Source organism: Manis javanica, chromosome 2 (genome assembly GCF_040802235.1).
Source record: "Manis javanica isolate MJ-LG chromosome 2, MJ_LKY, whole genome shotgun sequence".
NCBI lineage: Eukaryota > Metazoa > Chordata > Mammalia > Pholidota > Manidae > Manis > Manis javanica.
In genome coordinates, this window is record NC_133157.1 from 179777657 (window position 1) to 179792360 (window position 14704).

At 39.4% G+C, this 14704-nt stretch overlaps 1 protein-coding gene across 3 annotated transcripts; it reads right to left on the reverse strand.

The window, feature by feature from the left end:
- Positions 1-251: 251 nt before the first annotated feature.
- Positions 252-12528, reverse strand: CCNE2 (cyclin E2). Of its 3 annotated transcripts, none has more exons than XM_017658883.3 (12): positions 12284-12528; positions 11060-11099; positions 10879-10957; positions 10743-10796; positions 9453-9604; positions 8372-8507; positions 6258-6404; positions 4979-5074; positions 3521-3655; positions 1687-1798; positions 1072-1229; positions 252-658 (listed from the first exon to the last, which is right to left on the reverse strand). In XM_017658883.3, exons 2-12 carry the CDS (start codon positions 11071-11073, stop codon positions 545-547), a joined length of 1197 nt encoding a protein of 398 aa, XP_017514372.1. In that variant the 5' UTR covers positions 11074-11099; positions 12284-12528; the 3' UTR covers positions 252-544. The 3 variants fall into 3 exon arrangements, with proteins under 3 accessions (XP_017514372.1, XP_036851303.1, XP_017514371.1); XM_036995408.2 differs by having other exon boundaries at positions 12268-12528; XM_017658882.3 differs by lacking the exon at positions 12284-12528 and adding an exon at positions 12038-12114.
- Positions 12529-14704: the final 2176 nt, after the last annotated feature.

Consider the following 14704-nt stretch of genomic DNA (forward strand, 5'->3'; position numbering starts at 1 on the left):
GTTTGTAAAAAATCAAGTTTTAGAATAGCTTGCTACAGCAGCTGTAATTAGTCACCTTATTACAAAATTAAATCTTTGTAAACAAGTTTAAATTTAATTTCTAAGAACCAAATTGCACTAGTCAAGAGTATTAATTTTGAGAATCTTAAAACTAGATTCCAAGTACTGTACCCTTTAAACTAATACTTTTATAGTCCAGAACTCCAATGATAAAATTCCTAGTTTATCAAGATAAAAATAGTAACACTGGATCAAAAAAAATTGTTATGGCATAAACCATGGTTGGCCTCTATCCAGTCACCTTGGGAATGAAGTAATCTTTGTAAACAAGTCCTGCTGTTTCTTTAAACAGCTAACAGGAATTAAATAAGTTTCTTCCTTAGTGCCAAATTTAAGTGGTTTTTTAAAATCAAAGAATGGCAGTGAAACTTCTGAATTGGCTAGGACAGACAGCACTATTCTCCTGTAAAAGTTTAGTAGTTCAGTTATATGAAATTCTACCCAGTACTTGGTCAATTCCAACTTATTTGCTTAGTTAACTTCTTTAGTGTTTTCCTGGTGGTTTTTCAGTACTCTTTGGTGGTGTCATAATGCCTCCACTGCACACTGGTGACAACTGTCCCTCCTTCCTAAAGGTATTCATGTAATTTACTTCATCCTATACATGGGAAAAAAATCATTCAGAAATTAACAGCTAAGATAAAGCACTGACATAGTAAAACAAAGTCAAACCAGACTTTTCGGTACTAATTTGAAACCACTTAGGTGTAAGACAATGGTCTCTGTCTTTACAACTATGACTAGTCATATTCTAGAGGTCCGACAATTTAAACTGCCTGTAACTATATTTTTTTAAACTCTTGACTAACTAGCATTGATTGTGAGACATTTCAGAAATCCTGCTTTTGCTGCAAAGTTATTTAACTTTTCTACATTGTGAAATCCATAGGCCCATTAAACTCTCTCTCCCCTTACCATCTTATATAACTGCCTGAAGCATTAACTATTCCATTGTATCATTTATCAGTGATTTACTGGATAGTAATACCAAAAAAACCCATAAGAACATACCAGCATAGCCAGATAATTTGTGTGTGTCTGGATATTGTGTCTATCTTCCATAGAAATCTTCTTAAAAATCTTCAGCTTCACTGGACTAGTACTTTTTACTACACTGACAAAAGGTACCATCCAGGCTACACATTCAGAAATGTTGTCCCATTCCAAACCTAGATAAAGTTAGAAAAATGTGAAGGCTACATTAGAAACTAACATATGCCTAATGTACTTGCTCTTGCTTCCAAATTCAAAGAGTTATTTTAACTCATTTATCAGTAAACTTAGCAAGTCAAAACAGATAATCATTCTCAAACTCTGTTTATAATTTTTCAACTTTGAGGGACAAAATGACTTAGAGCTTTTAACCAATACCTTCTACATATGAAATTGAAATTGTCAAACCCAAAGAACTCTTAAGGCAGAGCTATAATGATGTTGATAAGTTCAGAGGGATTTAAATTTCCATTTGGCCTTATTTGTTTGTGGATTTAAGTGAGGATTAGAAAGTACTTCTAACAGAAGGGAAGGTAATCACTAAACTGCCAAGTTTTTTCAATTAAGTTCTCATTTAGCAAGATGTTAAAGTTAATAGTCTTTAAAAGTTTACAGGATAACAAAGTGTCTTACCTGCAGCTTTCTTAACCACCTCAATAGAGGTAAAATGGCACAGCGCGGCAGCAGCCAGTATTCGGTACTGGAACTCTAATGAACTGATGGCTAGAATACACAGATCTAAAAGCTAACAAAGGAAAAAGTAAAAGTACAAGTATTTAGGAGGAGAAGGATTGAGTATTACATGTTGCTACTAAATATCAGCTGACTAAGATTGTAGGTCATATGCCAAGAACTGCTAAAACTACAGAGACCCAAAGATAAATAAGCCACCACCCTGAGGAATTGGAGTCTTGGGAATGTAGGTCCGGAAGTAAATAGAAAATAAAGGGTTGTTATGATGCAGTGTGACATGTAGTAGTAGGAAGGAAGCGCACCCAATCCAGAGTGAAGTCAGGGAAGGCTTCCACTTAAATAAATCTTAAAGGACAAGTTAGCCAGGAAGATTGGAAGGTAGAGATTCGTCTAGGTATAGGAAACATTTGCAAAGATAAATGAGAAAGTATTATTTTCTCTTGGAACTCAAGTAGTTCACAACACTTAAAGTAAAAAATAAGCAGAGCACATTTCCTTCGTTCTTTATTTTTTTTTAATTTGGGGGTGAGGGTTAGTTGTAGAAGCATGGCCTGCCTAGATTAGATCATAAAGGGTCTTTAAGAAGTCAGAACCTTATAGTTATGCCTGATTATTGAAAATACTAGATTCAAATCAGGAAAGTTACATTTTAAGAATGATCCCTTAGACTATTGTGAAACAGATACACAAGAAGGGAACATGTTTCTAAACAGATTAGTTAAGAGGCAGTATAACTGAGTAAGGAAATATAAGGCTTTAATAGAGCTGAACAAGGAGCTATGGAATGGTATAAAAAGCCCAGATTTCAGAGGCCATAGGTAAAACCTGTCCAGTGGAAAACTTAATATTTGCCTCCATGGGTCCAGAAGGTAGAAACCATGAGGGGAGGAGTTGAAAATGAATTGTTACTATTTTATACCACTAGAAACTGTTTCTATGTTTATCAGCTTATCAAAGATTTACCCTCTGTATGCAAATGGTGTAGCTGCCTTTTGTAATCTGGGCTGCTGGGGATTCTGATGGAAAAATTAAGCTTTCATTAGGAAGTTCTACAAAAAGAGCCAATTCTAATATATTTACTGATTATCCAGCTTTAGTGTTCATAATGTGTTTACTAGACTTAAGTTAAATTTCAGCCTAGGTTACTTAAAACCCATCCCAAAATTCCATAATTGCTTCAATTCCATATGGGAGATTTTCATATCCTACATAGAATAAGAATGTGCACTTTCTTCACTAACATGTGGCAGTTCCAGTAGCCTTTAGATACTACTTAGCAGAAGTAGGCAGGTAAGAATGGTACCCCTTTCCTCTAATTAGTTACTTTGTTAGAATATTTGTTATATGCTGGCCTGGAAGTTTAATTCAAACTTAGAATATTTAAAAAAAATTTAACAGTAAGGTAATTTTAATTTTAATATATAAAATAGGTACCCTGTATATTTAAATTTAAAAAAATAAGATAATCATACAGAATAAGTTCATACTATTATAAACCCTAAAGACAGCTGGTTGAAAAATACTTTCCCCATTTTATATTTAACTGTTTTGGACTCCTAATGAATGAAAAATACTCCAAGTTTAAAAACTGTTCTAGAATTATTAAGGAACGTAAATAGAGGACAATTTCATGCATCAGAAGTTTTATTCTTGTCAATAAAGTGAATTTAATTCAGTATTCTGTTATTTTGTTTTTTAGCCTACTTAAAGACTAAATATACTAAACAAAACCTATAATTAACGATAATATTAGCCATGTACTCAATAATAATACCTGAGCTATTTGAGTGAACTTTTCCTGAGAATACTGAGGTAGAAGAATTTTATGAGCATCTTTAAGAGCATCAACTTGGAGGAAGAGTTTTAGCCAGGAGATGACTGTTACAGGACAAAGTTCCCATTTTAAAGCCTGTTAATAAAATTGAAAATGTGTTAATAAATGTAGGCATATAGACACATTATTTAACTATTAGGTAATCATTTAAACTTTCTTTGCTTTAGGCTTGTTTCTTCCTAGTAATTTTTTTCTGACCCCTTTTATTAAAAATATTTATAGATACCTCACAATCTAAACTGTCTTATTGATATAGACTCCTTTATTTTCTGGTGTCTTTATTTTACAAAGTTCATTCAGCCTATTACATCTCCACTTTTCTCATTTCATGTAGCACCTGCTCTTCCAAATCTGTTCTTTACTTTATTGCAACTGCCTTTTCCCTTGTATTCATTGATTTCACAACTAATTCCATTCAGATCTTCCAAGAACTGATTATAGACTTTCTTTATTCCAGTATCTCTAATGGCTCTGGTCAAAATGTAGAAGTTTTAAAAAAAAACAATGAATCCTAATTTATGATCTTTTTTCCATGAAGCCCTGGAACTTTACAATTTATAAGAAGTCTAAAATAAGAGAGATCAGTCTTAATTCCTATAGGACTGTGCAAGAATTTCATCTTACATTTACATCCTCCTTAGATACTTCAAGTCTGAATCTGGATACTTTTATTAGAACAGTATCACTAGGCCAACAAGATCCCATTCTAATAGAGCTGTCAATTTGTTTATAGTTTGTAAACATAATTTCTAATATATAAATTTATAATGTATATGTATATAGTTTAATTTGTGAAAGAAAGTCATATTGATTGTATTTTCTTGTCATCTTTAGAAACCTGTTAGGTCCAAATTTAATTATATAGTATTTCTAGTAGTAACTAATATTCACCCTTTTTTTTCTATTATATTTTATTTAAGTATAGTTGATTTCACCCTTTAATCACTAATTCAAGGTCTGACTAAACACCTTTGTGCTTCTCTCCACCCTTCTATTAATAGGCCTTTCTCTGCATATGGAAAGAAGAAAAAAGGCAGTGAAATAATTCTCATTATCTTCTAGAGGAAGGGAGAAATCAGAATTAAGATTTGAGATAATTGTTGGAATTCATTTATATACACAGGCTGTTAACTACCTGTGTTTTGAAAATGTCCTTAATCACTGTGAAATGAAGGAAGTAATACATTCTAAATATAGGAAACTTCAGACACAGAAAAAGAGTTTACAGATAAAGTAAATCCCACTTTCATCCATACCATTGTCAGTATTCAGATGGATTAACTTCTCTTTGAATTGGATCTTAATATTAACCTCAGTTTTGACTACTTAACACTATGTAGTCTTTAAGATTCAGTAATAACTTAAAAACTGCAGCTAGAAATAAAATATAATTATTACCTTTAATATAATGAGTTCCATCCTTAAGATATCCTCTTCACTGCAAGCACCATCAGTGACATAAGCAAACTCTTGAAGCTTAGGAGCATAGATTTCCTTTAGAACGAATGGGTTTTTTAAAATTAATATTAAGTACAGTTGAGATTGAGATTTAAAAGAAGTATATATAAACTATATACAGGCTTCATTTTTAAGGACAGTTTCACAAAGTGATTACAGATTTTAGTAAAACAATTGCTGTAAGAGCCAAAGCAACCTTACAAAGATATTTTTCATCTCTAGATACCTAAATTAACCAAATATTGATCAAGACTTATTTTCATAGAATTGGTCTTGAATCTTAAACAGTATTTTAGTCACTTATTTCAGTTAAACAAAAGCCAAACTTGTTATAAGTATATTGGTCAGACCAAAAAAAGACACTCAACAAGTAAGATCTAGAAACTGAAAACACTTCCTTAGTACATAAGAATGTTTTAATAAAAAAATAATGCAATTTGATGACATGTCTGTCTTAACAGTCCGGAGAAGCAACAACTAGAATGATCAAAGGAATAGAAGAGATGCTTGCCACAGATGAGAACAGGCTAAAGATGATTTTAGTGTAGAAAGATACCTGAAACAGTATGGTTTCAGATAAGGATAGACTGAATACAAACTTACTTAACAAATTTGGCAGAATTTGGGGATAGGCCTTAAAGTTCAAAAGACAAACTTGGAAGGAAAATACACGTAAGGAAATTAAATGCATGAATCATAGTCCTCATCAAAATAATACAGGCTTGAAGAATTTCAGGTGAAGGTTTTAATGATATCCTCAATGTGTTGTCTAAGAAAAGTAGATTGAAATTGTGTGAAGGAAAATCTCAGGCAGGAAAAGAGTTGCCTTTTATCCTGGTAACACCCTCAGACACAGAACTGTTCGGCTGGCTATAAACCATTATTTCAACCCAACAGTATTTATTTCATTTGATTGGTTTTTTATTTTTAAAGACCATTCTGTTGAATCCAAATGCCATAATTATGTGTAATAGAAGCAGTGTTGGTCATGAGCCATTTCACCTAAACACCAATTCCAGAATGTAAACCAGAGTTATAAGAGGCTCAAATACTGCAAAGGGAACTATGGTATTTATCCTTCCATCTAAATCATAATGTTAAAAAAATGTATTGACGAAAGAAAAAAACCTTGCCCAAGGAGTTAATATCAAAAGTACCAGTATTCTCTAGGACTAATGTGTTGATTAATAAAATTTTGGGATAAACTTTGAGAACTTACCTCAAGTTTGGAAGCAATGAATAATGAGGTAATTCCAATGAGCTGAAGCATATTTTTATTTATATCCTTTTGTGTCAACATAAATCTATCAAAAAAGTCTTGCGCAAGATAAAATGTTTCCCTATGCAGTGTGTATACTTCACATACCTGGAGAAAAATCCAAACATTTAATTATTATTCCATGAATTTATCCAAATTAGGAAATTAACCATTTAGCATAGCAGACTTAAGAATACTTTTTAAGCCCACCTTTGCTTTTTTAGTATACCAAAGTTAAGATGAGGGGGGTGGTATTAATACATACTAATAGGGTAAACAATTCAATTACTGTCCTCATTTACTCTTAGTAGTTGTTAGTTTTTTTCATATGGGCCTAATGCATCTATTCCGATACATTTATACTTTCTGACTATGAATGAGAACTCTTCTGTTAATTTCCTAATTGTTTAGTGCTAACAAATGGGTGAATTTTTATGTTTAATTTATATTATTCTAATAGTGCCAATTGATATAGCTGATTGTCTTCATCATTCTAGGAGACTGCAATGACAGCTGTTTCTTTCAATACTTCTATCTTTTCATGTTTTACTGCACTGGCTTAGAATATTGAAGAAAACTGAGTAATTCTGGTGATAGACAACATCTTTATCTTATCCTGTGTTTCTGATTATTATGGGAATTCCCCTAATATTTCACTATTTCTAATTTCCACATTTACTATAGGGGAAAGCTTTTAATTGTGAAAATAACTCCATGAAATAGGGAACATTATCCCCATTTTGAAGATGAAACCGAGGGATAGAGATAAATGAGTTTCTATTAAACACATATGTGTAAAGGAAGTCTTCTAGTTCTAGTTTACTATACATTTTAAAATCAGGAATGGGTATTGAATTTCAAAAAAAAATGTCTTTCACATCTAATAGGAGACCTTAGAATTTCTCCTTTAAACTATTAAGGTAATAAATAGATTTTCAATTCCTGAACTGAATACACTAAGAAAAAATAGAGTTTAACACTCCTCTGTATTTATTCTATTTGGTTTTTAATATGTAAACTTTGAGAGAAAATAGGTATAAATTTGACACAACAATTACTGGATAAGAATCAACATAACATAAAAAGCTAAAAAGTAAAAAAATACAACACAATTGTGCTTAAGTTGCTTCCATGATCCCTATGCATTCAGAAAAAGTCAAAACCCAACTACCTTTTTATACTCACATGATTGTAGAAGCTTTCATTCTGGTCATAATAAGGAATAAGATGACCTGACTCAAAAAGACAACGTTTTGTAGTCTTAAGAACTTTTCTGGTAGTTTCTAAAATTTACTCGGCCATGTGTTACACACCAAAAAGCCTAGTCTTTCCCTTTTTAAAATGTGTTACGTCTATCTTAAAAACAGGGAAACTACATAGTAACTCTCCAAGCGTTGTGGGAAAATCAGGTTGTTGTCAACACAAGTTTTCCTTAATAATATGAGAGACTCTTAAAATTATTTTCCAGAGAAAGGGAATGGGCCTAAACAAGTGAGAAAATTCTGGCACTAATCTTTAGGGCCTTCAGGATCACTGTTACTCCTTTAGACTAATGGTACAGTGTATTTCTGAAAGGAATAGAGGTTATGTGATAATGGGAAGCTACATGGAGCCTAGAAGGCTTCTGGCTTCTGGCCATTCAAAGTTTCCTTATCGTTTAGGACATAGAAATCAGGATTCTAAATTGTAATTTGATTTTGGTGACATAGCAAAGAACTGAGGGCCCTGAAGCCTAGTCCTGGTTCTTTACTTTGCATAGCAGAATTCAAAATCTTGTTAGCTATATATGCTGTTTATCTTAATTATCCTTAACACCTAGAACAGTGCCTGGTACATAGCAATACCCACAGGTACCACAAATCCTGAATTGGGTTTGGGTTGTATGTGATGTAGTGGTTGCGTCCTCATGACTTTACTCTTACATAGTAGACATTTTCCATTTTGGTATCCTCAATTATAGTTAAGTATCCCAAAGGAGATGGCAATGATAGGGTACATAGGAGCACATTTATGTCGAAATAGTTTTCCATCATATAGAGACAAAGGAAATTCGTATTGTTGGAACAGGAACATACCTCTAAAAGCCAGTCTAGAAGTATTGACCTCATCTGTGGTTCCAAGTCGGAGTGTAGAGCTTCAAAATGTTTGTCATGAACATACCTGGTCTCTTTTTTTAACATGTTTAACCAAACCTCTTTTGAACATCCCCAGCTATGCAAAGGAGAAAAACAAATAATTTGTGTGATCTACACATATACAAGGTATCTGTTTTATATATAATAAACTCAGATTTTAGACACTGAAACCCAACTTTCAATTATAACTTGGAAGGAGACGCTCTTAGGAAAAAATGCTACGTTAACTACCAGAAACCATTTTTTCAGCATGAAAACCTAGAAGCCTGAAATTACACAGCAAGAACTTGGACTATGATAATCTAAGTTGATAGATTTTAAAAGAGTGCTTTCTAGTCCCCATTGATTTACAAAGTATAAAGTTTCTTGTTTAACTGTGTTTTCTCAAACCAACGCTGAAAAGGTAAATATTAAAGCACATGTTCCCTGTAGAGACAAGTCTCAATCATCTGCAAATAGATCATCAGTAATAGAATTACCTACAATTGGGGGTGGGGGTAAGATGGGACAGAGTATGGGGAGTAGAAGGGTTGGCGGGTCTTGCTTATTAAAGCCAAATATAAATTACTACACTGCATGTTCTGTATAAGCTGTACCTCTTTCACTAACTAGAAAAAAGTATAGACAAGCTTGGTAAGAAACAATTGATACATCAAATGAAAATGCTGTATATGTTAAAATGCTTCCATCTTAAGAATTTAGATAAATTATACTCCATTAAAAGGGTGACTCAGTTCTGATAAGGTTTACAATTTAGATAAATTATACTCCACTAAATTTAGATAAATTATACTCCATTTAAAGGGTGACTCAGTTTTGATAAGGCTTACTCAGCAAACAGATGAAAGTATGGAGTCAAATGTTTTAAAGACCCTTACCATTTACAAAAATCACTACTCTCGTGTAAATATTAGCATTTTAATGAGTTTTTCTATCTGTAATGAAGGCAAAATCTCAATAGTGTCATGTATTAAATCAGTACAATTTTATTTTGACATTAAATTACTGAAATTTTTCTTACCTTAAATCAGGCAGAGGTAAAGGATTAATAAAAAGATTTTTAAATCTGTAATTCGTAAATCTTGAGAAGTCACTTGTTTGTAATTCTTTGTGGGGTGTTTCAATGATAAAGCAAGGACTGATCCCCCCAGATAATACAGGTGGCCAACAATTCTGTTATTAAAAAAATAAAAAGAATATGAACAGAAAGCTTTTGTCTTTGTTCAAAAATGGAAGCAAGTATTTCTAAAGTGTATAATTTTCCCCAAACACCATCATCAGCTAATATTGCTGACAATATAGTTAATCTGATATGTACTTTATAAATAAGCTATATAGCTCATACAGATCTTCATAAAGAATAATAGATGGGATGTTTCAGTCAAAATATATTTCTGGAAACACAAGATGTTAGGTCTTAGGGGAGGGGAAGAAAACAATTATCTGGTCAAATACTAATCACTTTCCAGGATTATAAACTAGAAGTTCTCCCTCTGTATTTAGCAGTAGTGGCAAGGGCACCTTGTTTTATAAAAAGCTATTTCCCAATTAAGCCTACTCTGATACTTTAGAATACCTGAAGGCAAAAACTTGAAAACTGGATCTAGTGTAATCACTTGAACTAAAGGATGGGAAGGGAGGGATAATGGGGAAAAGGGGGCATTACTATTAGCAGACATAATGTAGGGAGGAGCACAGGGAGGGCTGTACAACACAAAGAAGGCAAGTAGTGACTCTGCAGCATCTTACTACACTGAATGGGGTGTGTGGTGGGGACTTGATAATAGGGGGAGTCTATAACCATAATGTTGCTCATGTAATTGCACATTAATGATATAAAAAAATAGTTAAAGGACCCTTTCCTCAATAAGTGTTGGTTTCAAAGAGAACCACTGTCTCTTAAGATGTTTTCTGGACAACACATAGAAAAGGAGGTAGCGATGGGCTGGGTGCCAATCTTAGGGACTTAAACTATTTATGCCCCAAGAAGCCGCTGTTAAGGACCCTCTTGCTGTAGTCAGAGAGGGAACAAAGAGCAGTACATTGGACAGATTAGGCGGGCCCTGGTGCACCAGGCAGCTCCATGAGGGAGGGTTTTACAAAGAGGAACCAGCTGCTTCAAGCAAACTTACTCTGCAGCTGTAGTAGAATTTCAGGCAGATAGAAACCACCCGAATATGAGCATCTTCCTGCTGACTTCTGGGGCCTTTATAAGTGCCAGAGGATTCTACTGCAAAGCAGTAACACAATTCAATTCTTATCCATCTTGCATTTCTTTCTCCCAAACCCACCCAACCCAGCTCTGCTTTACCCTTATCTCATACTGATGTTTCTTGGTGACCTCCTCTTTCCTTTTTTTGACATCCTGGAAAATAGAAAAGGCCACTGTTAAACAACGTTCCAGCAAGGATTTCTCTCCTCTCTCTCCCTCTCTCCCCTTAACTCACCTGGGCTATTTTTCTCCTCTTGGCCTGTGGGGAATCCGTCTGGCTGGGCTGGGGCTGCCTCTTAGCTTGTAAACGGCTACTGTAATAAATTTTTTAAAAGGAAGTTTAATTAGTAAGTCATGCCTTTCAAACGCAGCAGCTAAATTTGACATATCTAAGCATATCTCCAAGACAGTGTTACCTGCGTCTTGACATTCTCTTCTTTCAAGTGTTTGGAACCTCTGGAGGGGAGAGGAAAAAAAAACCAAAGTCATCCATATTCTTCAAGGGACCAGTTAGACACTGATTCAGAGGTTACAGTCAAGTTCCTCAGGAGATGGTCTGAGCCATTTTACCATGCTGTTTTCTGCATTATATTAGTTATCTCGTGGTATTAATTTTGGAAATATCCTGCATTTCCACAACCGAATGTACAGCCGGGACGCGATTGTCAAAAACTTAGAAAGCATCCCCCAACAACCCGAATACCCAGGGAGGCAAATCTCCCCCAAATTGGTCTTTCCTGCACCCTCCACCCTCTCTCTACCCTGCACAACCCGAGAGGGGCTTGGGCACTCCCACGTCCTCCCTTCCATCCTGAGCAAGCCACCGAAGAGGGGGTTGTGGAGGCGAAACGTTGTGGAGAAGCCGGTTCCGCGCCAATTTGGAGAGCGGCAGTGGCGGGGAAGCAGGGGGCGGAGGGAACGAAGACTTGTGTCACGTCCTTCAGTCGCCTTTCCCTCCTTACCAGCTCCATCGGGCCCTGCCCGTCGCTTGGAGGGGCACCGGGACCCTGACTCCAGATTGTTGGGGGAGGGGAGTGAAGGACATGGGGCTGGTTGGGGAATTTTCTCCCGGTGAAAGGAACCAAGACCCCATGCTCTCTCCCGCGGGATAGCTCCGCAAATTGAAGGTGGGAGAACGGAGCCCCTAGGATGAGGGGATTTTCCGCGGCCGCCTACTTAGGGGCAGCCCTCCACCCCACCATCCCCCACCTCCCGGCTTCCCCGATCCCAGCCAAGAATCCTGACAGGGACGGAAGGCGGGCGCCTCTACCCCTCAGCCACCTAATGCTCAGCCTTCACACTTTTCCTCTCCCACGGTCCTGCCTGAGGGATGGATCGGCCCAGGGAGGCTTGCTTTCCTCTCGCATCCCGCCCTACACCCAGCACCTCCTCACCGCCAGACCCGCTACCGCTCCGCTCTCAGCTGGCGCCGGCGCCAACCCAATATATACACCAGGCCAGGCCCGCCCCGCACGCATGCGCCTCAGACTGACACCTCCGGACAGCGGGCTCAACTCTCCCGCGCGCTCGCCCGCCCGCCTCCGAGGCTCGCGCGCCGCGCTCTACTCAGTCCGCGACCGCCCACCCCGAGGGCCGCTAGCCCAGGCCCTCTCTCCGCGTTCACCTGCGCTCCACTTCACCTGCTCTAGAGGCCCGCGGGGCGGGAGGGAGTCACTCAGAGGCTCCTCCTCCTTGGCCAGGCTCCCCGCCGCCCGGCTTCCGCATCTCCCGCCAGTACGTTCCTGTCCCCTCCCTCCCTCAACCCCGGGATTCCGGGGGTGTCGGGCCGCGGCTCAGCACCGGCGTACGGCCAGGTAGGGCCAGCTCCGGCGAGCATACTGCAGCCAGGAAGTGGCCGTCCTGGGGCGCACCCTAGCTGTCGAGCCAAGGCCTCAGAGAACCCGGGTCTTGCCTAAGGGACGCGGGGACCCGAAGGCCCGCCTCTTCGGGAGGAGCGCCGCAGCGGCTGGCGAGCTGGCCAATGGGAGACGGGGATGGCAGCACAACGTGGAGCTGCTGCAGAATGTAAACACAGCCGGCTGCGCTGCGGGACACGTGTGTCCCAGAGCGCCCCTAGTGCGGTCGGGCCCCGCGGGCCACCAGGACCGGCCGTGGCACCCCCGAGCAGCCATGTTCAGGGGTGCTTATTTGCACTTTGCTCCAGCCTGCCGACAGAGGTACATATCAACCCTATTTTCTCATTTCCTGCGCGCCTACCGTGGGCTCCGTACGCTCCGCACCCTTCCTCGCCCCGCCCGGCTTCCCACTCTAGTCCCCACCCTGGAAACCCTCGCGCTAGGCCGCGCGCTCCCTTCCTTGGGGACCCAACACCCCCCCCACCCCCCACCCCCCCGCTCAAGGTAAAACACCTCTACAGAGTGGGGCCGGGAATAGCATTCCCTTTCTCCAGGAGAGCGGTGGGTTTAGGGGAGCATGCGGGGCAGATAGGTTTCGCCACGTGCAGGCCCCGGGCCCGCCAGCCCGCCCCGCCCCGCCCCGCCCCGCCCCGCTCCGCCAGCGCGCCCTGTGGAGCCCGCGCGAGCAGCCCGCGCGGTATAGGGAGCCGCCGCCTCCGAGCTGTAATGGGAGGAGGCGGATCCGACGCATTTCCTTTTCTTTACCCCCATATTTAAACTTAGGGGTGCTTTCGATACCTCTGTTAACGCTTGCGCCAACGCACCCCAAGACTGGCCATCCCCAAGTAAGACACACTTATTACTCCCAAAACAGATTTTGCAGCGGAAGCAGTGGGGCGGGGGTCGCCTACGGGAACAAAGGCCCCTGGGGCGGAGCAACCGAGTGGAGGCTCTCCTGGACCCGCGGCGGCAAGGACCGCACACGGGCCTGCCGCGTTTTTCTCAGAGCCTTGGCTCGGAGTGAGCCGCTGGGAGGGGCGCGGGAGCCCTTCCCGAGATGCACGCGGCCCGCCCGAGTGCCCAACACGGTGCCCGCCCCGCGCTTTTGTGCTGCTGGGTCCGGGAGGCCCTCAGAGCCTAGAAATAACGAGTGTTGTCTGGGGCTTTCGGACCGGCACAGTCCTCTTCTTCATACTTTCTCTTTCGATTCTTAAAACACTCTTGTGAAGCTGGCAAAGTAATTTTTCTCCCAAATGTACGCATGAGGAAATAATCTTGCCCAAGGTGACTTTGACTCAGAAGAAACCCAGAATCTTGCCAGTCTCAGTAAAGTTTGTACCATTTAATGCTTTTGATAGCTCTCCCGTTAGGGGAGAAATTGCCCGCCCTCCCCTAAAACTTTGTTACACAGTGTAGAGCTTAGAGAGCTAACAGCTTGGTGATAAGAAAAGAGAGGTCTTCCAACAGGCTTTATCTGAGCATGAGCAACTCTGGGGGCCTAAATGAGTGAATTCGATAATCAAATATACTGAAAACCAGAGAGGTGGATTAACATTTGTAGAATTAGACCTGGAATATTTTATGCTCAGTACTGGGCCAACTAGAAATTGTAGACGAGAAACTGTAATGAAAAATGTACTTTGGTCGATGCCCTTAACTGTGATGTGAATGAACAGAGAGCAATCATAGTAAAGGAAAAATAGAAACGATCCCAAGACTGCTCTGTAAATAAATCAGGCCTAGCCCCATGCTTCTGTGCCTTCTGGAAATGAACAGGGTGAATTCTGCCATATAACAAATACCTGGTCAGTGATCAAGTGGGACCGAAAAGAACATAGGCTCACCTCTCAGACAGAGGTTTCAGTCCTACTATGCTGTAAATGACCAAATCTTGCTGAGCATGAGTTTCCTTTAGGAAAGATGTAACAGGACTCCTAATTCAAGGGTTTAGGATTAAATGTAATAATGTATATAGAGACCCTCCCTTACCTATGTACGGAGCAGGTGCTTAGTGCCAGCTCTTTGCTTTCCTGCCACCCGCGCCTTACCAGTTTTTTACGCGTATAAATGAAGAAGTAGTTTTAAGGAACCTGAAAAAACAGAAAGCTGAATTTAAAAATTGCTCTTTCCAGAATTTTGTTTGTGTAATTATCCTTTTGAGTACCTATTTTAGGCATTATCTTTCAGGGTTTGATATTTTTATAT